At 40.9% G+C, this 27,851-nt stretch overlaps 2 protein-coding genes across 3 annotated transcripts; both read left to right on the top strand.

Moving 5' to 3' along the window:
• Nucleotides 1-165: 165 nt before the first annotated feature.
• On the top strand, nucleotides 166-9,701 carry tap1 (transporter 1, ATP-binding cassette, sub-family B (MDR/TAP)). Its single transcript, XM_028581458.1, has 13 exons — nucleotides 166-501; nucleotides 995-1,327; nucleotides 2,393-2,621; nucleotides 2,984-3,098; nucleotides 3,241-3,365; nucleotides 4,108-4,313; nucleotides 5,016-5,213; nucleotides 5,553-5,681; nucleotides 5,851-6,036; nucleotides 6,146-6,319; nucleotides 7,369-7,528; nucleotides 8,429-8,565; nucleotides 8,655-9,701. The coding sequence occupies exons 1-13, from the start codon at nucleotides 421-423 to the stop codon at nucleotides 8,883-8,885; spliced, it is 2,304 nt and encodes a 767-aa protein (XP_028437259.1). The 5' UTR covers nucleotides 166-420; the 3' UTR covers nucleotides 8,886-9,701.
• Nucleotides 9,702-11,668: 1,967 nt separating this feature from the next.
• brd2b (bromodomain containing 2b) lies at nucleotides 11,669-27,643 on the top strand. 2 transcript variants are annotated; one of them, XM_028580622.1, is made up of 12 exons: nucleotides 11,669-11,818; nucleotides 20,121-20,409; nucleotides 20,836-20,973; nucleotides 22,058-22,202; nucleotides 22,407-22,567; nucleotides 22,887-23,384; nucleotides 23,673-23,801; nucleotides 23,964-24,209; nucleotides 24,327-24,577; nucleotides 24,764-25,080; nucleotides 25,689-25,823; nucleotides 26,007-27,643. In XM_028580622.1, exons 1-12 carry the CDS (start codon nucleotides 11,787-11,789, stop codon nucleotides 26,135-26,137), a joined length of 2,472 nt encoding a protein of 823 aa, XP_028436423.1. In that variant the 5' UTR covers nucleotides 11,669-11,786; the 3' UTR covers nucleotides 26,138-27,643. The 2 variants fall into 2 exon arrangements, with proteins under 2 accessions (XP_028436423.1, XP_028436424.1); XM_028580623.1 differs by lacking the exons at nucleotides 11,669-11,818; nucleotides 20,121-20,409 and having other exon boundaries at nucleotides 20,899-20,985.
• Nucleotides 27,644-27,851: the final 208 nt, after the last annotated feature.

The following is a 27,851-nucleotide window of genomic DNA, read 5'->3' as shown; positions in this document are numbered from 1 at the left end:
CATTTACATGAATAAATGTGGTATTAAAATGATAAATGTTCCAGGACTGATAGTTATAAAGTTCTAACCGTCCCATCTTCTCGCCACATAGTGGCGCTGTTGGACTGTTTGTAGATGGCCCAGGTTCACACGCCAGTTATATAATATCATATAACCATTGTACTGTATTGCACAGTTCGTTGCTTTTACGGAGGTTTATGAAAGCAGGAGTTCAGTTGGGATAAATACTCTACTATTAACGTTTATTTTATCCCTCGTCGGTCTTCGTCCGCCATTGTGGCAGACATAAAAGGGGCTTTCCACTTTAAAAGAGTATAAATAGTTAGTTTCGGTTTCAGTTTGACAGCTGCAAGTTCGGACGGTCGACGTTTGAACGAGCAGCCGGTTGTGAACTTGTTAAATTGTCAATTTTGTTTATTTATGGTAAATATCGGTGTCGGTTTACGTTCTCAGACGATTAGCAAACTGCTACATATCAAACTTGGCTTGTCGAAAGGAAATGTAAGTTGAATTTAAGCAACCGAAATGCAGCTAAACTTGGCTAAGGCTACTGTAACATTACATTAATTACTGTATCATACATTTAGACTTAATACTAGCCTACTGAATGGTAATAGGCCTTTTGTATTTTTGAATGTTTTGCTAATTGGTGTTTCTGTGGGTGTGGGTTTATCGGTTTACAGTTTGACAAACGGTTTAAAAGAAATCACCCGTGTATATGAAAGTAAAAGTAATAGCCTAGGCTTAGAGATAGCATTTGCAGCAAACTGAAAGTAAATTATCACCATGAAGGACATGTAAATGATTGCATGGCCTATAGTTTATATAGCCTCGGTCTAATTACAATGGGTTTTAGCTATTCATACAAGTCGACCTACTAATAGCCTAGCTATGTTTTCTGTTTTGGAAGATGTGTTAGTCTAACTGATGAAACCTCACAATGTGTCGAGTCGACTTGAATACCACTGACCCTCTCTGTCACTTATATTTGCAGAACCTGTGCATTATGCAAAAAATGAGCTACTTCTTTCCTCTGCTCTTCATGTGCCTGGATGTGTGTGTGGTGCACTCCATCCGCTTGGCCCAGCTCTCACCTCTCCTCCTCTCCCATCCGTTCATCACCCTGTGGGGAGGAGGGTTGACCAGGGCTTGCCTCCTCACCCTTCTCACCTTCACCTCCCCTGGGAGCCTGCCTTGGATGAGCAGTTTTGAGGGGCTACAGAGTTTAGGGGTCCTTTGCTTCCACTTCCCGGTGTACACCACTCTTCTCTGGGCGCTGGGCCAGTCCACCACGGAGGAACTGTGGGGGTGGCACTCCTGGGAAAGGGTGGGTGGCTGTGTTTTGCTGGTTTTTATGCTGATGTGTTTGAAACCATATTTAGTTGCAGGATGGATCACCTTAATATAATAGCATTATAGCATATAACACTGACAGGGATATTCCACTGCATAATAAGTACTTTCACTTTTAATACTACAAGTATTTTTTTGCTGTTAATACTTACTTTTAACTTTTACTAGCAAAGGAGTAGTATTACATCGTGCTATTGCTTCTTTTACTTTACTAAAGGATCTGGTCACTTCTTCCACTGTTACAGTCATCCTGCTGCAACAACAACAACTTTATTTGTTATAGAAAGAAGTTGAATTAACTCACTTCATTGAGATATTTATTACATTTTCTGTAAGTAATGCTTTTATTACTTGCTTAGCAAGATTCAAATATTTGTTATGCCTATTTTATTGGTACTTTTTACAATGAAGCTGTTAAGCTTGGAACACAAACAAGACTGAAACCAAAACCAAAACGGTCTGAAGAGTATGAGAGATCCACCATTTTAGAAATGCTTTTGTCTTTGCTCTCATCCTAAAATTTGTTGGAATCATCGTGACATTCTGCTCTTTGAATGCTTTTATATAGACCTTAGTGGTCCCCTAATACTGTATCTGATGTCTCTCCACCGAAATTCAGCCTTTCCTAAGGATGTGCCACTTCTGTGTCTGTAGCTATTGAGGAGGAGAGAGGGGGAGGCAAGGTGGAGGGAGGGGGTGTGGCCTTGACCAACTGCCATGCTTTGCTCGTTTGAAAGCCATGATGTCTCTCTCTCTCTCATGGGTGGGCCAAATTCTCTGGGGGGGCAAAGATTCCAGATCGGCCCATCTGAGCTTTCATTTTCTCAAAGGCAGAGCAGGATACCCAGGGCTCGGTTTACACCTATCGCCATTTCTAGCCACTGGGGGACCATAGGCAGGCTGGGGGAACTCATATTAATGTTAAAAAACCTCATAAAGTGAAATTTTCATGCCATGGGACCTTTAAGTTAATTGTTTCATGTAATATCTTGGGTATAATATCTGGATTTGTTTATAAAAGCTGTGATTTGTTTTGCAGGTGTTACAGGGTTACGTTGTGACAGTAGTGGCGTGGCTCTACTGGAGTCGATATGTGTCATCTCTTTTGCTCTCCTGTGGTCGATACGTCTCATCTCTGTTGACAAGGGCGCCCTCTAAGGAGCCCAAAGAAGACACCATTACACCTCTGAAGAGGCTGATGGAATACATGCGGCCCTATTTCTGGCGCTTTGTTTTTGTGCTGTTGCTCGTGTTTCTCTCTTCTTGTGGTAAGTGACACAAAACCTTCATTTAAATCAAGTGCATGTTGTTGTTAATTTCTATGCAGTGTTCAGATGCAGCTGCAAAGTTTTGGAGTTATTTCCTGCAGTTCTTGCTGTGTTTGTAGCTTCACTCACAGAGTAGGTGGGGTTCATTAAAAAAGAATCACTTTCGAATCAAGAGCAGCTTATTCAAAGCTCACTGTTTGTCTCAGCTACGGAATGAGCCATTTCCCAAGCAGAGCTATGAAGACGTCCCTGTCCTTCAAGTTAAAGTAGAGCACTGTGAAGTTTGGAAAGACCACACTCGACATATTTTGACAGTTTTATTCTCCTTGAAGTTATATTATGTGATAAACTTCTGACCTCAGGTGAGATGGCTGTTCCTCATTACACTGGTCGTGTCGCTGACTGGATCATAAATGAAGAAGCACCTGATGCATTCACAGAGGCCATCACAATCATGACGCTAATGACTATTGGCAGGTAAGGTAAACTTTGTAACAAATTAGTTAATGCATTACCTGTTCTAAGTTTGTGTAATATCCAAACATTTCATCTTTTATTCTTTATCTTCTGTCATTTTTTTTACTTTACACTGTAATGTGTCTTCTCTCTTACGTTTCAGTGCTGTGCTTGAGTTTGTATGTGACCTCATGTACAACGTCACTATGAGTCTGATACACACCTCCGTGCAGGCAGCCGTCTTCCAGGCCGTGCTGAAACAAGAGATTGCTTTCTTCAAGGCCACAGGTAAGATAAGAGCATGTGTATACTGTATGAGTCCTCTTTAAAGGAACACGCCGACTTATTGGGACTTTAGCTTATTCACCATATCCCCCAGAGTAAGACAAGTCCATACATACCCTTCTCATCTCCGTGCGTGTCCTAACTCTGTCTGACGCACCCACCTCTAGCCTAGCTTAGCACAGATCCTGGAGGTAACCGGCTCCAACTAGCCTACTGCTCCCAATGTGTGACAAAATAACGCCAACATGTTCATATTTACATGTTGTGATTTGTATAGTCACAGCGTGTACAAATAACAAGGTCAGATGAGACACAACCATTTTCTAACCGTATACATACTGGGAACTATATTCTCAGAAGGCAAAGCACTGCTACTTGGGCGGAGTGATTAGAGCAACACCTGAAAAGCACCGTTGTTACTCTCTGCTCCTCACCACGGGGCTTCTCAGGTGCTGCGAGCAAATCACTACGCCCAAGTAGCAGTGCTTCCTTTAAATGTCAGAGTACTGATACAGTAGGTCATCATGAATAACTCTTAACCTATTTTTACTTCCACTTATTGTACACACTTCAATTTTTTTTTATCAAAGCCAAGCTCAGTTTCCATATTGTTATGAGTGTCCTAAAATATATACTTGACAAAATGTGTGTGGGCTGGTATGAATCCACAATATGCATGATTTTAACAATATATACTTAAACTGTAATTCCTTTGACAAAGCTAATGCACAACTCTTTTTATTAGGTGAACTGGTGTCCCGCGTTACCACGGATACTAATGAAATGAGCGAGGCACTGAGTGAGAAACTGAGTCTTGTGATGTGGTACACAGCGCGTTTTGCCTTCCTCATGTTCTTCATGGTGAGCCAGTCATGGAAAATGTCCCTGCTCACTTGCATGGGACTGCCCATTATTTGGGTTATACCCAAGCTCACTGGACACTTCCACCAGGTAAAGAGGACTTCCTTAAATGTCCAATAATTTTAAAAGCTGCTCTAATCAATGAACACAATGGATGCAAAGACTTAATGTGAAAGGGGTTGCTCAAAGTGACGAAATATAAGAAATAAACCCAGATTTGCAGTTCGCCTCAGCTCTATGGACCATCTTAGCATCTTTGAGCTCATTGTTTTGGTTTTTATGGCCCACAACTTTGATAATTATAATTCCCACCGCTCTCATAAGCATTATTTCCAGTCGCAGTAGGCAGCTGTGTATCAATGGTCTGTACACTATCTGCTAGTGAACGTAGTGGAGCATTTAACAGCTAAAGACAGACAGATATTTCCCTGAGGAGTTACACAGAGCTAGGAGAGTGAATATTGGACTTACATTTGCCAAATGGATCAAAACATGACTAAAAAATGAATGCTAACGCTGCTCCGTGTTGACAAATGGACTTGATAAGGTGATTGTATGAGCGTAGTGTTGCCCTCAAGTGGCCGGAAAAAATCAATGAATGCCGGTGTCAGGGAAAAAAATCTAACCCCAGGCACTGGAAGCTGTTAAAAAAACAGCTGTTGTACCTTGTACAATGTGACCTCATGTCAAAATATTTCCAGTGCAGCTATGATCATGTCGGATCCGTCATGTTTGTAAAATATCAAAATTTCACAAATTCATTCTATATATTTCTTTTAATCCATTTTTCAGAGTATTGCTGTAAAAGTTCAGGAGTCACTGGCTAAGGCCAACCAGGTGGCCACAGAGACCTTCTCCTGCATAAGGACAGTAAGGAGTTTTGCCAACGAGGACGGTGAGACAGAGCGATACAAACAGCGGCTGGACCATACTTACGCACTTAACAAAAAGGAAGCAGCAGCCTATGCAGCCTCTACCTGGGCTAACAGCGTGAGTTGAATACTGACCTGGGTTATAAATTGTGCTATGATTTCTTAGCATGTGTTTTTCTGTGAGTCTGAGACCGTAGGGGTTTCTGCCATTTCAGATGTTTACTGCTAGAAAATGTTATAAAAAAAACTGAAATTTAGACACTTACATTTGGGGAACAGGGTGGAGCCTAGGTGGAGCAGAGGTGAGGCAAGAAACGCTAACAAACCTCAAGTCAAACGGAACCCCAAACATACCCCTGTTCCTCCAAATTGAGCACATTAGAAAAACTGAAACTGCACGTTCAGTGCTGGGAATGAATATTTGAATATTATTCAAACCATTTTTATGTTCTCCCAGATGACCACCCTGGCCCTGAAGGTGTGCATTCTGTACTATGGAGGGACTCTTGTGACCAGAGGGGACGTTAGCAGCGGAGACCTGGTGTCCTTTGTCCTCTATGAGTTGCAGTTTGCCTCTGCTGTTGAGGTGAGCCACAGGCCAAGACAATGGGAATACGCTTGAATAAAACATTATGTTCTTTACACTTTGGTTTCCCCTCATGCATGATTACAAGTGGCTGATTGGTTTGTTCAAAATAACATATATATAAATGAATCAAATTAAAAAGTACCTCATTCTACCACCTCTCTTCCAGGCTGTCATGCGTTATTACCCAGAGGTGAGGAAGGCAATTGGTGCCTCTGAGAAGATCTTTGAAATATTGGATCGCAAACCTGAAAGACCACCAAATGGCACTTTGGCCCCTAAAAATCTTGAGGGTCACATTCAGTTTAAAAATGTTACATTTTCCTATCCTAATGAGAGCAATCAAGTGCTCAAGGTATGCATTTATGCATGTTTATCTCCTTTGCATTTATCATATTTACGATTAAAATGATTTTATCGCATACAACTCTTTACCAAATCACCCTATTTCTCTCTTATACCAGGACGTGTCTCTGGAGATGAAGCCAGGCCAAGTCACTGCCCTTGTGGGGCTTAACACATCAGGGAAGTCCACCTGTGTGAAGCTGCTGGAGCGATTTTACCAGCCCCAAGCAGGGAAAATTCTACTGGATGGGAAAGAACTGAAAAGCTACGAAGACCAGTACCTACATGACAAGGTGTTGTATTTGAATATTTTAAGCATTTAGCTGAAATTGTCATCTAATTTGACTTGCAGTGAGCATAGTAATAAGAAACACTAATGAGTTTTAACCAGTATTAGCTTTCTGGAGCAATGTTCTATGAATGGGTTTCCATTTTGTTTGTATTGTGCACGAGGAAGCGCAAGCACACAGGCAAAGTTATGCATTTGGTGAAAACCACTGAATTTTAAAGCTGCATTGAGTGAGTTTTGGCCACTAGGCGACAGAATGGCTTACAAACAAAGTCACAGAAAACGTCCACTAAAGCTGTTGTCCTAAAGCAATTAAATGGGAAGCAGGTACTGCGCTCCTCAGTTGACCATATTAATGCTATTATTATATTGCTGATAAATCTATTTTTCACCATTAAAACAGCATATTTTAACTTTACATTCCTGTATACCTATTTAAAAACAACAGTAAAGACTGCAAGGAGCTTTTTTTGCCTTATGGGACCTTTCCTTTTGGGATGCTGAGAGCGGTTGGCAGAACTCTTCTGTCCAACCCTTATTTATACAGGGAATCAAGAAGCCTTATTGCTGTACTCTTTATTTGGACATACATATGGAAAAAAGACATAATTAACAAAAGCCTGTGTGGGTGAGGAATTGAAAACCTACAGCGTTTATCAAATGTACCCTTAGAAATTGACTAAAAATCAAGATGACAAATACATGAGTGAATTCTGCAGCTGAGACCATAAAACGAAATGAAAATGAAATTACCCCGAGCTGTACAATGATGATGCTATAAGTAAGGTGAATCACAGGTCATTGAAAGATTATTCTCAGATTCCTCCAAATGTCTTTTTAATTACACTCATTTGTCAAAGGAATATTAGGACGTCACCATGAACCTCAGACACACCTCAGTGCAGGCAGCTATCTTCCAGGCTGTACTAAAAAAGGACACTTACTTGCACCTTTTCTCCTTCCTGCTCTTGCCCTCATTGTGAACCATTCTTAGAGTCAGCTGTGACAGTTACACAGCCACTGACGTTTCCTCTGCATCCTGTTTGTTTACAGATTGCTGTGGTGAGCCAAAATTGTCTGCTGTTTGCTCGCTCTTTGCGGGAGAACATCAAGTACGGCTACGAGAATGCTTCTGATGACGAGATGCGCTGGGCTGCCGGGCAGGCTAATGCCGACAAATTCATCATGGGGCTGTCAAGTGGATACGACACAGGTTTGACCCACAAGACAGCATATATTAGAATGCATTCTTAAGTCCAGCCTTCACATGAGTACTTGTTATTTTCTGGAGAGAAAAAAAATGTTTTTTTAATTTTAATTTTAATTCTTAGATGTTTGCACATTGATAGAATGGATCCCTGTAATGGTACATTTCGTGGTAGTGGGAAAACTGTTAACTCATTTCCATCATACTTTCATACTTTGGCTGGTATGATTGTGAAACAGGTATTAATAAATTGCATTCTATGTGGTACTCCTTAAAGGGTGGGTTGGTAACTATTTCCAATGTACACTTTTTTATATATTGTTTCAAATGGTCATTACATCCCGACAGCAATAAATAACTTATGGCTCTGAAAAAGATCCGTCATCTGTAGCTGCTGTGATCACTGCCTCGCGGACTGCTTGGAAAGAACCAATGAAATGCCTCATTATCCCACTGTGTGTACTCTACCAAGCCTGAGCTCACTGCATGTTGTCACCGCATTGCTGTAGTCATGTTTGTTTTAAACATTTGGTTGGATGATATGTTGACTTACTTATGATATGATGAAGCTACAGACACAGAAATGGCACATCCTAAGGAAAGCTCATTGTGGGACTGGCTCTAGTGGCTGTAATTCTGCACCAAGGCTGAATTTCGAGAAAGAGACTTCAGATACAGTATTAGGGGACCACTAAGGCCTATATAAAAGCATCCAAAAAGCAGCATGTCATGGGAACTTTAAATTTAACTTTGTGACCCCTACAGACAATAGTAAAAGGACCCATGATTTTAATGAAGTGCTCTTGTAACAAACTAGACTTTGTGGCCTTTTTTTCTTATGTAAAACAACTCGCTGTTTCCCTAAAGATGTACATAAACCCAACAGTATGTTCTTCTGTTGGACAGATGCTGGGGAGAAGGGAGGCCAGGTGTCCGGAGGCCAGAAGCAGCGTATTGCCATTGCCAGAGCTTTAATCAGACGTCCTAAAATCCTGATACTGGACAACGCCACCAGTGACTTGGACACAGAGAATGAATCTGAGGTTGGAAATTCCTCTGAGTTTCTCAAATTTTGCTCATTATTTACTCCTGTTTTTCACATGTAACACCAAGTCATATTTGTACCCAACAGGTCTATAAAGCTTTGTTAAACCAAACCAACAACTACACTATTCTGTTGATATCCAACAAGATGAGTGTTGTAGAGAAAGCCAATCATATCATTGTCCTCAACGGTGGGATGGTAGAGGAGGAGGGCAGTCATGCGGAGCTGTTGAAGAAAGGCGGTCTTTATGCTGAATTGGTGAGAAAGCAGAACATGGGCTTTCACCGTCAAGAAGAGGAGGGGAATGATACACACTGAAATGTGCCGGCAGAGGTTGCCCTCAAGTCAGAGAAGCAGTCCAGTTACTGGAAGGTTGCTGGTTAGAAGTCCAGACTTAAAGGGTCATAACTCCAGTTATACTTGTACTATAAATAACAACTTCATTATGAGACCACACTTCATACTACAAGTCTTGCTAGAGTTTTTGCCTATTAAGAATATTTCCAATTTTCATGCACCTTCGACGTAAGTGAAGTTGTACTTGAAATGTCCTACTCTTGTTCCAGTACATTTGAAATGTACATTGTTATATTAAGGTATATCATAACATAGGTATTTTTCTGGAAAATGACCATATTTGACAATGACATCTAAAGGTATTTCCTCACAGTGATGCAACAATCATCAAAAATCAAGTCCCAATGTTTGCAACATTGCCCACAATGGTCTAATACAACCAGAGAGCCAGTATTGAAGGGATAGCTTCCATTGTATAAATGATATGGCAAAATCTCAGTTAAAACATTTGAATCATCCAATCATATTCCTATTGCCCAACCATATCGTGTGAATGAGAATCACTATGAAGAGAGTTTATGAGGATCACACGCTATTGCTTCATGCTTTGAAAATATAGATGAAGAAAGAGATCAGATAAATTATAGGTGTTTCGTACTGCAATATTTAAGTGGAGTGTTTCTAAATGATTTGGTTGTATATATTTTTTTACATTTGTCTTTGTTTTATTTGTACTATATTTTCCCTGTATTGAGGATTCTTAACTTAGGTAATTCTTTTCAACCTGTTCGTACTGTTTCCCTCCCCATAGGTGCGGCAATAAATTGTTTGAATTAATGTTGTCTTGTCTACCATTTTTTGTGTCCACCAAGTTTTGGCATTAAAATAGCAATGTCTTCAATCAGGGCTACTCTGTATAAATGTTTTTTTTTTTTTGCATGTGCTGTAAATTGTTGCAGGTGATAGTATTAAAAGCGAGTTTTCCAAAGTTTGCGACAGGGTAATCTCGGTTTGGGTTTGAAAATTTGTAAAATAAAAACCTGAGTTACTTACAGTTTTTTTTGATTGATTTAATGCAGCAGTCAACTCAAACTCCACATTTTAAAAACAGTTAACACACAGGCCAAAACAGTGGCACTCATGGTCATTTTGTTTGCAAAAGGCTCTAACCGTACCAAAACATTTAAAATATGCAACAAAAGCAAATTTTGCCTTCAAACAACACAACTTGCAAACAAGTGTATGAGCTCTTCCAATCAACCATTACACAGTGGACAATAAAATTCATAATACAGCACTCAGTGCCAATCAGTGCACCATTGCCTGTCATTGTAGCCTATTACTGTACATAGCTTTCATGCCAGTGCCATTTGTTGTAAAATTTGCCTTCTTGCAAAAAATTGGATCCAGAATCAGAAATGCTTTGATGCACATTTTATTGATTCCATTGATTTTCAAACTGCGGCTGAAAACTGAAATACTGTAAATATTACACAAAATACATGTAAACCAAAATAAAATCTATTACAGTAAAGTATAAACATCTATTACTGTAGAGTATAAGAAATAGCCACTATTGATATTCAGTCTCTTCTGTCTTGGCGATGGGACAATGTGGCCTAACCCTGCAGACTGATTGCTAATTGACGATTTGTATGAAGGAGTGTCAACTTGACTTCATACTGATGTAGGTAGGCTAGTTTCTAATAGTTAGGAACAGATGGTTTCTGTTTGGTTACCATAGCTAAAACAATGGAGTTTGGACTGCTTGAATGACATCTGTGTTATCATCCTCTGCTGAGACAGTGATGATGAAAACCGAGTGGATCCCAGTTTCCTTAAAGGTCCCACGGCATGAACATTTTTTAACATTAATATGAGTTCTCCCAGTGGCTAGAAATGGCGACAATAAGTGTAAACCGAGCCCTGGGTATCCTGCTCTGCCTTTGAGAAAATGAAAGCTCAGATGTGCCAATCTGGAATCTTGCTCCTTATGAGGTCATAAGGAGCAAGGTTACCTCCCCTTTCTTTGCTTTTACCCTCTGCTGCTTCCATTTTTTATAATTATTTGAAACTTGTGAATCCCCCAGCTTTATAACGTGAAGTAATAAGTCACCGGAGTACTCCCTAAAATATTATGTCCTGCATCAATGCAAAGTTATATTCTTTGTCAAAGGATATTTCTTATAGAATCCCAGCATTACTTTCATAGGCTAATAACAATGATTCCAGCTCAAGATGTTTGTTTAATGCATGGCTAAAAAGGCTGTGGGGGTTCATGGTGGAAAGAATTTCGGTCAATCTCAGTATTTTTGGGTTGAAAACAGATAATGTGTCAACACGTCATATAAAAGCATATCAAGCAAACTGAGTGATTGCCCACAATAATCATAATTGCCACTTTTTTATAATGTCCATAAAATATAGTCACCACCAATGTAAAATCCGAAGGGGTTTTATAATAAGGCAGGACCTGTATCAGCAACCCAGATAGGCTACTGCAGTGCAGATCACAAACACATCATAACACCATTCCATGAAGACAGAAGGACGTTCGTCTGTAAAAGTTAAGCCGTAATTGTAAATACTTTGAAGGCTAAATCTAAAAAACTGAAGAAAATTCAACGCACTGCGGCTTCAATTGTGTTCAAACATGAAAGAGCACAAGATGTACCGGAGAGGAGGGAGGTGCTGGGCGTGTGCTCGGTATGACATACGTCTGGTTACAGCCAATAAGAGCGCGGAATCACCCCAAACGTGACAGGAAATATGCAGCACTGCCACGTGGTAGGTTTATATAAGGTCAAACGGAAGCGATTGGGCGCCATTTCGTTGCGGAGTTGTTTGGTAGTGTCTCAGTGGAAGTGCAGCGTCAACAGTGGTGGAAAAATTGGATTGTAATAACACTCCGCCTTCAGCCCGATGGAAGCGGCCGTCAACCCGCATCACGACAGGTAAAGCCCGCAGCAATTTAGATCGATGCCTACGTGAACCGTCAAGATTTGATCAACGTTGCAGTGCCCGTGCAGATGGACAAAAGTTAAATGTCATCATATAATGGTTAGCTAGCTAGGTTAGTTACCGTTAGCCTCTCGATAATAATACTAGCTAGCTTGTCAACGAACGGTTGTTTGGACACAGATTGATTTAGCTAACGTTAGCTTTTAACTTAAAGCTTGCTTAACGTTGACTGACATGCAGCTGCATTTGTAAACTCGGTACGTGAAGCCCCCTTTTTTTTTTGTTGCTTTTAACGTTAGTTTCTCTGGCACAAGGGAAGGCAAATGACAGCTGCAGCCCCACCGGCCGGCTCTCTGTCAGTCAGGTCATTCATCGCTCAGGCACCCTGCTAACGCTAGCTAATTTTGCACCTCATGTGCCTATCTCGTAAGATAACCGGTAACGTACCGTGTCATGTATGCTTATAAGACGCATCATGTGCTAATGGCAAAAAATGTAGCAGCCGTCAATGAACAGATTTGTCAGGCATTGTTGCAGTCCGGTGACACTAGCTGTTGCGCCGGATGATCAAACGTCATGCTGTGGCGAAATGTCTGGGATAAACTGACATGTTAACAGTTCGACCAGTTTTCTAAAGTATCCCCGTTATATAAGAATGTTACGCTTTTGCTTTATTTTTTTATTTTGTACATAAAATCGCTGTCCGTCATTCGTTTCTGTCCTTGTGAGGCAGTGTTTACAAACAGTGAGGGCGGGGCGTCCGAACCACGCGATAACCAGCTGCTGGATTGTAAAGCCACGACTTTTTCTTTCGTTGAATGATAAAGATTGTTGACTATATAAAACGAATGCATTTTGGCAGAAGCACAAGCTTATTCAATGCAGGTTGAAACAACAAAGCCACATTAGTCACAAGGAGTTATACGTTTAATCTAAATATTAATACCTCCTGAACATTCGGTTTATTTTTTTTCAAAAGTGTTTTTTTTTTTTTTTTTTTTTATTATTTCAAATGTTTACAACGCAAAGCATTGTCTGTGTTTTACGGTCACGTTTTTGCCAGAGCTTTTTTTTTTTTTTTTTTTTTTTTTTAAATGATCATGTAAATACTTTTTGGTAATGTTTATTTTTAAGCCACATTAGTATTATGGAGCTAGAACAGTGAGCGTAACCTGTGTTATTGAAAATAAAAAAAAATTGGCATTCAAACAACAAATATTGGCACTGAAAAATGTTGAACTGAAATATAAAACACAAACATCAAAAAGTTGTAATCTCACAATGCTATTATTTTATTTCACTTTGACATTTTTTAGCATTATGATAGGTTTTTCAATGTCAATCTACATTTTTTTTCTTGATGTCTGTCTTTTTTCAGTGACAGTTTTATTTTTTATTTTTTTACACTGTCAGGATTTTTACAATATCACTGGTTTTCAGTTTCAACTTTCTGTCATTGTTTTGGCATAGAGAGGAGGGGCTTGAGGGGAGAGACAAAGAGGGTGTGGTTTACAGGTAATTTGCATATACAGGCATCCTCACAGATGTGTTATAATGGCATGTCTGCAATGCCTTCCACAAGTTCACCTGGAACCTCCAAATCTCAAGTAAGTCTGTTTATCTCTGCCTGTTTGTTTGAAATCTCAATCATTCCCAATCTTGCAGAGACGGAGAGCGTATATTTAAGTACAACATTTTACAGTGTCAATTTTTATTTTCAATACCACAGGTTACTGTCACTGTTCTAGCTCCATACACTAGTAGCTCTGTTGTTCAAAAGGTGTGTGGTGTGTGTGTGTGTGTGTGTGTGTGTGTGTGTGTGTGTGTGTGTGTGTGTGTGTGTGTGTGTGTTTTTATCGATTCTGCGAGTATCGATACATAAGTCCCATTCAAATTCCCCGTGTTTATATTTGTTTATATATATATATATATAAATATAATTCTTATTCTTTCAATTCAGGCAACATTTTTAATGTATTGTTTTAGCACTGGGAAATATGAAATCTATTTTTGATGTGTTTTCCCATAACTTTGGTAATTTTACATATGTTTAAAAATATCGAAATTAATATCTATCAAAATATTCATTATCGATATCGCAATATCAAATTTCTTTCGGTCGGGTGTTCGGAGCTACGGGAGCCCAGAGGGGAGCGTCGGCGGATGTTAAGGAGAAAGCTAATTTTTCATTTAAACAAATCCACGTTGACTACACATTAGGGGTGGGAATCACCAGAGGTACCACGATACGATATTATCACGATACTTAGGTCACGATACGATATTATTGCGATTTTAAACATATTGCGATATTCTGCAATATATTGCAATTTATTACCTTTTTTCCAACTTCATTATTATGTCCCCAAAGGAAAACTTTGTCAACATCTGTTTGTTCATCTCACATGAATTTTATTGCTGTAAAATGGGACTGTCAAGCTGACTGACTAACCAGCACTTTAATGAATATGTTATAAATGTTGTATACAACTGGCAAACTGAACTGTTTGCATTTTTAATTAAGGTGGACTAGACTGTAATACAAACAGGTATGCACTGCTGTGCTACTACAGGTATTTTTTACAATGAAACTTGTACAAAAAAAGTTGTGCAGGCCCTTCAGCCCCTAGGGAAAGGCAATAACTGTTAAATTTAAATAAAATAAAACATGTAGCCTTACATTCAAATAAAATGTTAAAATTAAATAAATTGCAACATGTACTCTTTAAGTAAACAAAATGGGCTACTGTTTGCTGCCAACCTTGGTACTAAAAAAGTTCAAAAACATTTGGACAGTGAAGGAATGTCAGCATTCTTGCTCAGAAAGAGGAGCTGATCAACATGCTCTGAGCTCAGAGTGCTCCTTTGTGCTGTGACAATGTCTCCAGCCGTCGAGAAGACCCTTTCGGCTGAGACGCTAGTACCTGGGATACAAAGGTATCTTTTGCCAGCTTGGCCAGGAAAGGATAGACTCGCTCATGTGATTTCCACCAGCTTAGAGGCTCTTCTGTGAGTGACAGTGGTGTGACCTCCTGGTATCTTTTCACTTCCTCCTCAGCTATGGCAGTTAATGATTTTGTTGGGGCTCCAACATCACCATAAGTCTGACCAAGTAAGTCTGTTAGCCCACATGACTTCCTCATTTTGGCTGGTCCAGGTTCCTCTTCAGTATAGCCAGGTTCCTCCTGGTGCTCCTGGACTTCTGGCTCAGAGATGATCTGCTGCCTAATTTCTTCCTGTAAAATTCACACACACACACACACACACACACACACACACACACACACACACACACACACACACACACACACACACACACACAGTAGGAGAGAATAAATATGTACTGTATCTTTAATTAAGTATGCAGAAAATGTTGTTTATATTTGGTAATTTATAGTTTGTCTTTATTTTTTTAATCTTTACTAATATGACTACAATATTAGTAGAGAGTGACATGTGGGTTAATTATTATTTAAATGTTTGATTACCTGAAGGGTTACTGCCTCGGCAACCACTCTGGCAAAGGTTTCCTGTCTCTCCTCTGGGGACAGGAATGGCAGGGTTTTAAACCGGGGGTCCAGGGATGATGCTGTGTAGAGGGTGTTCTTCTCTGCTGCACTGGCATATCTCTTGTTAAGATCTTGACTGATGCTTTTTTTTGACGTCTCTGATTAGCGCTGTGTCACCAATGTTGTCCTGTGTGTCATGTAACAACTGTGCGAGCAGCGGTGCGACGAGTGAGAGAGTAGGATTCTTTTCCTCGGACATCACGGTGGTCGCCACTTGCATCGACTTCAATGCTCGCACAATTTCTTCAGCGTTCCCAATATCAGACTCATTCAATGTGAAGACATCTGTGCTACTCTTTCTTACTTCGGGAGACAACAGTGCTGCACAAACGGCAGGCTGCTGTTCAAGAAACCGCAGTAGCATTTCATAAGCACTGTTCCATCTCGTGCTGACATCAGTCTTCAGTTTATGGGTCGGGAGCTGTAACATCATCTGTTTTTTCTCCAAAGCGTGGTTTGCCACCGTGCTTCTGTTGAAAAAGCTGGTTATTCGCCGTACTCTCCCCATGAGCCTGGCCACTGCTGGCAGATTTAACGCGGCTGCGGCGCCAGATTCAGCGTGTGTGCGAAACCCTTCACATGGAGGTGTCCCGCTAACTGAACGGCAACGGCCATGTTAGAAGCGTTGTCGGTGACAACCACCAGGTTTTTGTCTGCAATCCCCCATTCCCGTGCTGCATTTTGCAGAAGGTTAGCGATGTTTGCCCCGGTGTGACTTTCGTGTACTGCTCTAGTTTGGAGAACGTGAGACAGCAGTTGCCAGTCTTCTGTGAGATAATGAGCTGTAATAGTCACATAGGACTCCACTGCCCGTGACGTCCATGCATCACAAGTCAATGCAACACGTTCTGCTGGTTTCAAACTTTCCTTAACTTTAAGCTTAACTTCTCTGTAGAGCTTGGGTACGGCTGTATCTGTGAAAAAAGCAGCGCGACGGAGTCCCGCACCTTGGTTCCAGTGTTTTTAGCAAGTGACAAAATCCCTCATTTTCCACAACGTTGTATGGACGCAGGTCTTTGCACATGAAGTAGGCGATAGCTTGAGTTATTTTCTTAGCTCGCTCTGAATTGGGAGGTAGCTTTGTCAAGCTAAGTGTGTCCAGTGTTGGTTGGTTTTTCGGCGGAGCTGGTTTAGCATTAGCTTTACCGTCCTCGGCCAACGCTAACTCTGGATGGTGGCGTGTGAGATGAGCCCTCATGTTTGTGGTATTCCCTGAGTATTTTATTTGCATACGACACTCCTTGCAAATCCCATGTCTCATATCCATCTCAGTTGTCCCTTCCTTGTTAAAAAATCCGAAAAAAGTCCAAACACTTGATTTAAACGCAGATGGTGCATTTCTGATTTCTTTCTCTGACGCTGCCATGTTTATTTTATCTACATCCTCCTGCACGCTGACAGTCACCCCGCTGACCTCACCAGAAAACAAACAGCGCCATCTGGTGGACTGAATAAGCAATTGATTTTATTATTCTACTACCAAAAAGTTAAATTCTCATGTGCAATTTAAATAATAAAAGATCGATACTTGGCGTCTGTGTATCGATACAGTATTGCCACGGGAAATATCGCGATACTATGCTGTATCGATTTTTTCCCCCACCCCTACTACACATTTGAGTTAATTGATAAAATCGATTTATCGCCCAGCCCTATGTTAGGCATGATGCGAACGGTGCTGTCACTACTATTTTAGTGATTAATAAGCAACCTGTGTCTTGCAGATTGTCACGCTACTGAGAATACAGCTATTAGAAGGTAATTTATGAAGTTTAAGCTAACTCTGACAACTGTAGGGCAGCCATCATAAACTTTAGCTGTCTACGTTAAAGGAACACGCCGACTTATTGGGAATTTAGCTTATTCACCGTAACCCTCAGAGTTAGATAAGTCAATACGTACCCTTCTCATCTCCGTGCGTGCTGTAAGGCTGTCTGACGGCTCCGGTGGCATCAGGCCAGCACAGAACATGCAGGTGAATGGTTCCAGTAATCCTACTGCTCCGAATAAAGTGACAAAATAACCCCAACATGTTCCTATTTACATGTTGTGATTTATAGAGTCACAGCGTGTACAAAAAACAATGTAACATGAGACACAGCCACCTTCTATCCCTAAACAAACCAGGAACTATATTCTTAGGCGGAAGAATATAGTACTTTGGCGGAGTGATATGCTCGCAGCAAACCTGTCTGAGAATATAGTTCCCGGCTTGTTTACTGTTAGAAGATGGCTGTGTCTCATGTTACGTTGTTTTTTTTGTACACGCTGTGACTATACAAATCACAACATGTAAATAGGAACATGTTGGTGTTATTTTGTCACAATTTGGATCAGTAGGATTACTGGAACCATTCACCTGCAGGATCTGTGCTGGGCTAAGCTAATGCTGGAGCCGTCAGGCAGCGTTACAGCACGCACGGTGATGAGAAGGGTATGTATCGACTTGTCTTACTCTGGGGGTTACAGTGAATAAGCTAAAGTCCCAATAAGTCTGCGTGTTCCTTTAAGCTCCCGGCTAAGCTCCTATAACTTGCTAAGCAGTTAGGAAACACGAACGAGCTAACTAATGATAACATAAGCATTTTTGCTCTGTAAATGATAAAGTCATGTTAAAAATATTTCCCACCCTTCTTACGGTGTCTTGCCAAACCATAGCAACACAACAAGGCCTGACCGCTACAGAAACCAAAACTTGCGCATGTTAAATTTGGAGCCCATGATCAGATTTGAAACCAAATCCTCCAAACGATTCCGATGGAATCGTAATGCCCAACCCTAGTAACGATCGGGAATGGTGTGCCATAACTTTTGTAAGAGATTTGCCGCGTTTTTCACGAAATCAGCAAAAAGACGGTACAAAATTTCCCATAGACTTTAATGGGAAATCGCTTAACATAGCTCAAAACAACCCCTCTTTGGGGCCATACCGATTCAAGCTTTTATTGTGTGTGTGTGTGTGTGTGTGTGTGTGTGTGTGTGTGTGTGTGTGTGTGTGTGTGTGTGGCCCAAAGAGGGGGGGAGCTGCAATGTAGGAACATATGTACTGGTCGTAGACATGTAACTATGGAATTTACCGAACTTAAACTTTTGGCTCTGTTCATACCAACTGCCGATAGAAACAATGAAAAGAAATATCTGGAAGGACGCAGACAGTTCCCTGTTTGTTACCAGATCTGTGTCCCGTATATATGACACCACAAACATAAAAATCACATCAATGCGTTCGCCAGACTTTTAGCTCTCTGGTGATGATAATATTTTTGCCATTTGGACTCACGATTTTTGAATTACAGAACAAATGTATGTATAATTATCATTAAATGTACATGTTTGAACCATTGAAGATACTCTACGCCTCTACTCCCTCACTGCGGAAATCACCATAGTAACAAGTTCTGACACACACCTCCTATCATGGAGACTCTTTACTGTAGGCCGTGTTGTTCTCTGCTGTTATTAACTATATACCTGTGGTGACGATGGCCTTTACCCAACCATTGTATTTTCTCTCTCACACACTTCAATCGCAATCTTTTTTTAATTAAAGAACGAACTTCAGAGGTATAATCATTAAATGGACATTTTGACCTGTCAAACCTACAGTCTCCTCCTTCACTCCTTCACTGCGCCAATCGCAGACTTTCACTGTGCCTCATGTGAAAGTCTGTTTGCCTCCCTAAGCACATTGTTAGAAAGGGCAACACATTCCTTACGTTTTGATGTAAAACAAATGTATGAGAGTTCAAACTGGATGGTACAGCAAAATAAAAATAAATTTGCATCTGCTGCTCCTCGCTCAGTTGGTTCCCCAACTCTGAGTCTGAACATTCTATCCAAGACACACTAATGGAATTTCTTTTCAAAGCCTCAAAGAAGGTTGAATATTTTTTTTTAAGTATTAATGTGATTTGGAAGTTGAATACTACTCTGAATGTATGAAAGATGTGGAACATTTTAAAGTATAGCTGGGCAATATATTGATATTATATAAATATCGTGAAAAGAGACTAGATATCGTCTTAGATTTTGGATAATGTAATATCGTAATCATCAACGTTTTTATTCCAGACTCAAGGTCCATTCAAAAGACACAGACATGACATACAACATACCTTAAAAACAAATAAAAACCTATACAACGAAATAAAAGCCAAAAGAAACAACAATACTCAATTTCTATAAAAGACACTTATACCAGTGTTCCCATAGTGATATGTAAATATGGTGTAAGGTTGTCTTTTCCTTTTTTAAAGCTGCATTACTGTAGAGTGATGTCATTTTCTGAACTTACTAGACTGTTGTAACTGTTCTATTCTTTGCCTTTACCTACTTAGTCATTATATCCACATTACTGCTGATTATTTATCAAAAATCTCAGTGTAAATATTTTGTGCAAGCACCAATAGTCAATACTACAATATCATTGCGGTATCGATATCGAGGTATTTGGTAAAAAATATCGTGATATTTGATTTTCTCCATATCGCCCAGCCCTATTTTAAGGTTTATTCAGAGTTTCTCAAATTCTGAATAACCAAACACAAACTCCTCCTCCTATCATGGAGACTCTTACTGTATGCCGTGTCAAACAGCAGATTTACTGTTAGCCAGTGTTATTGGGATGTGCACCAAGTAGTAGGTACACTGTCAAAATTTCTTGTGGAATTTTCTAGTTATTGTTTATCATTCCATCTTATCTTTTCCTCTGTGTCCTCCCCTCCAGCTCTCTGGTCGGGTTGTCCAGTGGCGGGATGGACCAACACAGTAGTTCGGGCAAACGCATTCGCAAGCCCTCCTTGTTGTATGAGGACTTTGAGAGCCCGTCTCTGCCGCACACGATGCCCCAGGGGCCTCCCGTCCCACCACAGCCCCCAGTGAAGGATCCCAGCCGGCCAGGCCGCATGACCAACCAGCTGCAGTATCTCCAGAGGACCCTGATGAAGTCACTGTGGAGGCATCACTTTGCCTGGCCATTCCATGAGCCTGTGGATGCCTACAGGCTTAACCTACCGGTGAGTTAAATGCAGGAGCGTCAACAGAGAGACTTTCACTTTAATTTTGTATTATTTATGTTTCAGCAATTCATTGTGGTGCCTCAGCTCAGATGTTATAGTAAAAATCCCCTACGGGATGCTTTTTCTGTTAGATTTAGTTCATTTGCAATGTTCAACATGACATATGAGACTTCAGTCGCTCTGTTTTGAGCAAACATCACTATTAAGTATAGTGGTCGTAAATCATCCCATGTCAAATCATGACGAGAGATGAGGAATTTTGTTTTGAAACAAAATTTTGAACTGAGCCATGTTGGTTTTTGAAAAAGCGGACTTTTCAGGATGAAACGGATCACTTTTCAGTCATGGTTTCATTTTTTGTTTTATTTTTTTAAATAAAAACTCCATGTGTTTCAGATCTCTGTAACATTCTGCCATTTTCAGGATTACCATAAAATTATCAAACAACCCATGGACATGGGGACCATCAAAAAGCGTCTGGAGAACAACTTCTACCGCAGTGCAAGTGAGTGCATTCAGGACTTCAACACAATGTTCACCAACTGCTACATCTACAACAAGGTAGGTTAAAAGGTAAAAAACAGATCTTTATACATCGTGTTTTTGTCCGTTTTTAATTTCTCTCTTATTCTTTCCTCAATAAGATGACATCACTATAATTGCTTATATTTATATTATCGGGTAGACCTTACTCACTGCAAGGATAACACAGGGTTATATAAAGCTCAAAGCAATTGGGGCACATGTCCAAATGGAGATTAGTACCAACTTTTAAAGTTATAGTTTGTTGTTTTAACTGCCCTACCAAAGCCTTATAGTTTTTTTTTATCGATGATCCGGGCCCAGGGATTTTCTTGAGGATTTGAGAGCGGGCAATTTTTCTTTGTTTCCCATGAGAAAAAAGGGTCATCTAACACTTTGAAAACAGAAACTTGTCTGGGATTCTATCTGGGATGCTATCCTATGTAAGAACACGTGCTGACCTGCATATACAGCATAACTCTTGAGGCAAGAGGGAAAATGAAAGTTGACAAAGAAACAAATGATTACAGCATCCAGCTGTTAAGGAACATGATTTTGCCTCTGAAGATTTAGTGGAGATCCATTACCAAATAATTTTTTACAAACCAGACAACTGCTCTGAAAATGTAAACACAATGTTGGATACTTAAAGTAATCATGCAACAGATTACAGTGATTGTCTCTCTCCCCCCCATGCCCCCCCATTAGGCTTTGACAGTGCGTCTAAATCCAGGTGTCTTGCTAAAGGTGTCTTATGTGGTAGTTCCCGAAATCCCCAAAACTTTGGTTCTGTCTTAGCACCTGGGAGTAACGCCAAAGATCATTTTCACCATCATTTTTATCCATATATCACTGTTTTTACTTTTGTTATTCATTTCATTTTTTAAATATCCGAAGCAATGACTAACCCTTTGAATGAGCTTCAAGCATTTGTGAAGCAAACGTTTGGTTTTTAATGTATTGATGTTTTCATCAGTCTGCACATTAATTAATCAGCTAATCATCAAAACACGAATCAAAGAAGTGAATTTAAATTAAATTCCGTCCCAAGAACAGTATTTGTTTACTGTTATGGCTTCTTTGTGGTGTTGCTAATGTGTTTGTGAATTGTTTTCTCGGCTAGCCGACAGACGACATTGTGCTGATGGCTCAGTCCTTAGAGAAGATCTTTCTCCAAAAGGTGGCCCAGATGCCCCAGGACGAAATTGAGCTGCCTCCTCCAGCTCCTCGAAGCAAGAACAGCAAGGGAAGAGGTCGCACGTCTAACTGTGAGTTAGTGACAAAGTCTTACAGAATTTGAAAGTTGTTGTTTGTGTTGTTTAAGTTTAAGTTTACAGCTATTATCACAAGAAACCTTTGACTACAAAATTAGCAGAAAAGTATAATGTAAAAGTAGCAGACATTACTTTTGGTCACCTGCCATTCTGTAGCTGAATCCTATCACTAAAGTTGAAAAATGTATCTCTCACCAGCGAGGGCTCAGCAGGTGCCAGCGGTGTCCCAGTCAGCCTACTCTCCTTCTTCCTCCGACACTGGGGATTCCATGCTGGCCAACTCTCCCCAGGCTGTACTGACCAAAAGCCTGCCCCCGGCCAACATCATGGGCCTGCCCCCTACACAGCCCACAACCAAGGTATACAAAAAACACAATATGTATAATGATAATTAGCATAATTTGTGTAGAAAATGTCCAAACTGGTTGTCTATTGCTGTGCTTATTATTATTATTATTATTATTATTATTATTATTATTATTATTATTATTATATGATAAACAAGACCAGTAAGACCAGGGTTTTTAAGTAGGCAGATTTTACGTACCTCATTCAAGAAACCTTGTAAAATATTTCGTATATTCAGCATTTTTCTTTGCAGGGAAAACGTGTTAAATTGCAAGCATTATAATGATTGGAATAAAGCCACAATATTGAGATCACAATATTTCTTTGTAGAAAAAAGGTGTGAAACGTAAGGCTGACACCACCACCCCCTCCACCATGGGCCTGACTGTGGGCATGTCCGGAGCAACGCACATGGTGGGCTTGGGGAAGGGAGGCCACGGGGGCCAGGTCCACGACACCTCCATGCACACCATCTCCTCCATGGGGGGCATGAGCTTGGAGACCCAACCTGCAATGGGCCTGGTCAGGAGCCCTGGAGGTCCCGTCCTTCTCCAGCCAATGATGGCAGGCGGTGGACGCAGAGTGGGCAGCGGACGCCCCATTAAACCCCCCAAGAAGGACTTGCCTGATTCTGTCCAGGCTCAGCCCTTGAGGAAGGGCAAACTAAGCCCTCAGCTGAGGTACTGTAGTGGGCTGCTGAAGGACATATTGTCAAAGAAACATGCTGCGTACGCCTGGCCTTTCTACACGCCCGTGGACGCAGCTGCACTGGGACTTCATGACTATCATGACATCATTAAGTGTCCCATGGACCTCAGCACCATCAAGGTGACATCTTGTATGCTTGTACTTGTGGAAAGAGTAATAGACAATCAATATAGTTCCTATTGTGTTACTGATCACAGTTTGTATTGTTTCAGATCTCTTAATGTTAGAATGTCCTTTTTTTAAATGTACAGTAACACACTGTGATGTCGAACACAGAAGCAAGCATTGGGGCTGAAAATCTGCAATGTATTGTAAAATGCAAATTGTCATTTATTAAGCAATATAAAAACATGGATTTAAAAGTCTTGTTTAAGCTCTAAAAATGGTCATTTGCGATCTCTCCATCAGAGGAAGATGGACTGTCGTGAATACAGGGACGCTCAACAGTTTGCTAGCGATGTCCGACTCATGTTCTCCAACTGCTACAAGTACAACCCACCTGACCACGATGTTGTGGGCATGGCACGGAAGCTGCAGGTGAGCCCTCCTGTCCACTTCTACTTTTCAGATGAACAGAATAAAATGAAAGGGCAGCAGACTGAGGGAACTCTCTTCTGTGACAGTTAACAGTTTTACTCCCTTCCCTGTTTTTTTTTTTTTGTTCTTGGGCTTTTTTTTTTTTTTTTTTTTGTGCCCCAGGATGTGTTTGAATTCCGTTTTGCCAAGATGCCAGACGAACCACATATGGATCGCACAGCCATGTCCATGAGTGGCCATCAGACATCCTCGTCCTCCTCTTCTTCCTCCTCCTCGTCCTCCTCTTCCTCCACCTCCGAGAGTGAGCCCAGCAGTGAGAGCGAAGAGAGCGAGAGCAGCCCAAACTCGGACAGCGAGGAAGAGCGAGCACATCGCTTGGCTGAGTTACAGGACCAGGTGTGCACGCAAGTAAGTCCTCCCAGTGCTATTTATTTATCCACGTCTCTTCATCGCGCAAATTTCATGTGCAAACAAAAAACGTTTTTCAGAACGATCAGTGTTTTTAAATTAAAATGTTCTCAACAGCTCCGAGCTGTGCACGAGCAGCTGGCTGCCCTCTCCCAAGGCCCCATCGTCAAGCCCAAGAAGAAGAAGGAGAAGAAGGAGAAAAAAGAGAAGAAGAAAAAGAAGAAGCTGGAAAAGCGAAGTCGAGTTGTCAGAAGCAGAGCTGGCTCTGAGGAATGGAAAATGCCCGGCAAGATCCTGAAAACCAAGTCTGCCAGAGCAGGCTCGCAGCCCAAGAAGAGCCAAGGGAAGAAGAGTAACAAGAACCGCAAGTTAGTAGTAAAATAATGGCCCACAGCATCAAATTACCATCAACCACATTACTACTACTACTACTACTACTACCACATTATACAGTAACAAACATAATCTGGTATTGGTAATTGCTTATTTAGAATCTGAAGCAGGGGAATAATGGGCTTTTTTCATGACTGTATGGCTTCCTCTTGATTCTGCAGGGCCACAAAGAAGCCGTTCTACCCCCCACCGCCCACTTCCATGCTGCCACACTACGACTCTGAGGAGGAGGAGGAGATCGTGCCCATGTCATACGATGAGAAGCGCCAGCTGAGCCTCGACATCAACAAGCTGCCGGGCGAGAAGCTGGGTCGTGTGGTCCACATCATTCAGTCCAGGGAGCCTTCCCTGAGGGACACCAACCCCGAGGAGATTGAGATTGACTTTGAAACGCTCAAGCCGTCGACACTGAAAGAGCTGGAGCGCTACGTCATGACCTGTCTGAGGAAGAAGCCCCGTAAGCCTTACGGTGAACAAGGTGAATGAAACATCCGTCAAGCAAATACCAGCATATTGTGGTTTAATAATGTCTTGTATGTAGCTTTGCACTCATTGATGAGTTATTAGCGTGACAGACAGACAGACAGACAGACAGACAGACAGACATGCCAGTCGATCAGTTGTCATAGAGGACATTGGTAGAACCATCACAGCGGTAATAAGAAGAAGGCAATGTCTGACAACCAGACAGGGAGCCAAGTACACCAAATTGACAGGCATGCATGTAGTTTTCTCAGCCAGTTAATGCACTTTGGTACCATACCCACATATGTTATTCATCTTTGCCCTCTCTCTCTCTCTGTGTGTCTCAGTGACTGAAGGGTTAGTTTTCCTCCTGAGTAAACACCGCCTGATAAGCTCCTTAAGGTCAATACAGTGATGAGGAAAATTTATGAATTACGCTGAGTTAGTGCGTACAGTATGGCAACACAAGGCTTGCTGCATGAAGCTTTAATCAATGACAAAAGTTGTGAAATGTTGGGTCACATCATGAGGCGGAATTTCCCACACTGACTATACAAGCTACACTAAACCAATGTACTGCCAGGATTATTAATTCCAACAACAACATTGTCATCTTTCCAGTTGCAGCAGGAAAGAAAGGCGGTGTTGCCAAGTCTAAAGAGGAGCTGACTCTGGAGAAGAGGAGGGAGCTGGAGAAGAGGCTGCAAGACGTCAGCGGGCAACTCAATTCTGTCAAGAAACCTACGAAACCTAAAGGTGAGCCCACACATTGTTCTTCTGTATGTGCATGTTTTCTCATGCACACTATTTGGATGTAAACTTGATTATTGTCTGTCTCTTTATAAACTGTTGTACAGGGTACATTAATATTTCCCTTACTTTCCGTTCTCCCTGGCTCTATCCGTATTTATTTACGTACTCTTATTGTTGTGTTCTCAGTGGAGAAGCCCAGCGCTGTGGAGACTCCCACCCAGCCCTCACGCCTCAGCGGCAGCAGCTCCAGCTCCGACTCATCTTCCTCATCCTCCTCCTCCTCGTCCTCAGACACCAGTGATTCAGACTCTGGTTGAGATCCTTAGCACTGGCTGAGAGAGAAAACAATAACATCTCAGGGACTTGGGCTGGCCCAGGACACAACACACCCTGAAACAGTAGTGGGCTGAAACAAAACACTCCGAGTGGACTCTGAAAAATGTTTGGAATGTGGGATGGAGGGATGGGAAACGTCTCTGTGGATAATCGTAGAACCCAAACACTAAATGCCTTGGTTTCCCCCTCCTCTCCCTTTTGTAAATACTTGTACAAATGTATGTTTCTTTTATAAAGAAGAATTTTATGGTGATCCCCCAAAGAGGGAAGTAGAGTACTAAAAATAGGATGTGGAAAGACAGGCCTTACTCCAAATGTGCTTTGGCTGGCCTTGCGCTGTGTCCTCTGTGGTGAGGGAATGGAAAAGTGTTTATTTATTTGTTTTTGTTCACCCACATTTCCTCAGACGTTACTGGAATTTGAACCAGCAACCATTTTGGTCACAAGCCTTGCTTTTCTAACATCTGGCCTTCTGCCACGCTTAGACTTTTAGATTGTCCCCTAGACTCAGCCTTAATCATCCAGATTGTTAATAACAGTTAAGATTATTTGGGAAAATACTATATTGCTGCAGTTTAATCTCAGTTTGACATTGAGCTTTATGCTGCAAGTGTATGCAGTCTGTTTTACAGCATGTACTGTAGTTCTTGTTTTTTGAAAACAAAGTGGGTTCAAAGTACAGTATAGAAATGGCTTAACATACTGTAATTACAAAGTCTGTAATTAAGTAACATACTCTCTCTGTTTGTATTGATTTTGATGGCTGCACTATTCTCCTATAGTCCTCCAGCCATTTTTAGACTGGCAGTCTTATAAATATGACACTAATAGAAGTCCTGTCTTCAGTGTTTTTAAATCAGCGCTTCACTGTTGGACTTTGATATTGTTCTCAAAATTTCTCTTCATTACATCAAACTGCAACTGAAGTGTGCATCTATTTCATAAGAGCTGAACACACATGCTGAATGTTATCCGATATTAGTGCAGGTTTCTGATTTCCACTTTATTCTCCTCATGTGAAATATTGCATTACTGTTTTTTGAAGACATCTCTAGCACTTAGAAACTCAGCGACTTGTTTCTAAAAGAAATCTTTCAGCTGTTCAGCACTTACTGAAACGAATGGTGTTGACTGAATAACGCCCCAAGTTTCCCATAAAGAGACCACAAAGTCCTCATAGCCCAATGCATAGTTGAAGCTGTTGTTGAATGTTCAGTAAAGAATATATGCTTGTATATACTTAAACTGTATTTGCTGTTGCACAAACTATTGTATTCCTGCTGTTCAGTCTTTATTTTATTTTCAGTTATCTTGTTTCCGTTTTGACATGCTGTTAATTTCTCATTCCAGTTAACTGTCTTAGTTGTTTCCTGAAGAGAGTTCACATGAGCATCTCTGCCTCTGGTCAAGCAGGTCGTTGCCTCTCCGAAGCATACCTTTTCATTTGACAAGTGTGTTTATTAAACTATTGTCTTCTGTAGAAAGAGTTTTTGAGTTTTGTTTGGCTGTCTGGGATCAGTGACAGTGTGATATTTCATTTTTTCAAATGTGAAGTGTTTTTTTTTTTTTTTTTTTTTTTTTTTTTGTCTAATTTTGAATATTCTTTTACATTTTAATTTGTTTTCGCTCTCTGTTGGACAAAACAAGCAATTAAGACATTACCTCAGAGGCTGGGAAATTGTGATGGGCTATTTT

Source organism: Perca flavescens, chromosome 6 (genome assembly GCF_004354835.1).
Source record: "Perca flavescens isolate YP-PL-M2 chromosome 6, PFLA_1.0, whole genome shotgun sequence".
Lineage (NCBI taxonomy): Eukaryota > Metazoa > Chordata > Actinopteri > Perciformes > Percidae > Perca > Perca flavescens.
The sequence above is the reverse complement of the archived record's forward strand: the minus strand, read 5'-3'. Positions and strand labels throughout refer to the sequence as shown.

Coding starts and splice junctions, on each gene's coding strand:
- tap1 (XM_028581458.1), top strand. CDS start 421: ATGGTAAATATCGGTGTCGGTTTACGTTCTCAGACGATTAGCAAACTG. Junction 2,622..2,983: donor CGTGTTTCTCTCTTCTTGTG/GTAAGTGACACA, acceptor TTCTGACCTCAG/GTGAGATGGCTGTTCCTCAT. Junction 3,366..4,107: donor TGCTTTCTTCAAGGCCACAG/GTAAGATAAGAG, acceptor TCTTTTTATTAG/GTGAACTGGTGTCCCGCGTT.
- brd2b (XM_028580622.1), top strand. CDS start 11,787: ATGGAAGCGGCCGTCAACCCGCATCACGACAG. Junction 22,203..22,406: donor AAGAGGTCGCACGTCTAACT/GTGAGTTAGTGA, acceptor ATCTCTCACCAG/CGAGGGCTCAGCAGGTGCCA. Junction 23,802..23,963: donor GCATGGCACGGAAGCTGCAG/GTGAGCCCTCCT, acceptor TTTGTGCCCCAG/GATGTGTTTGAATTCCGTTT.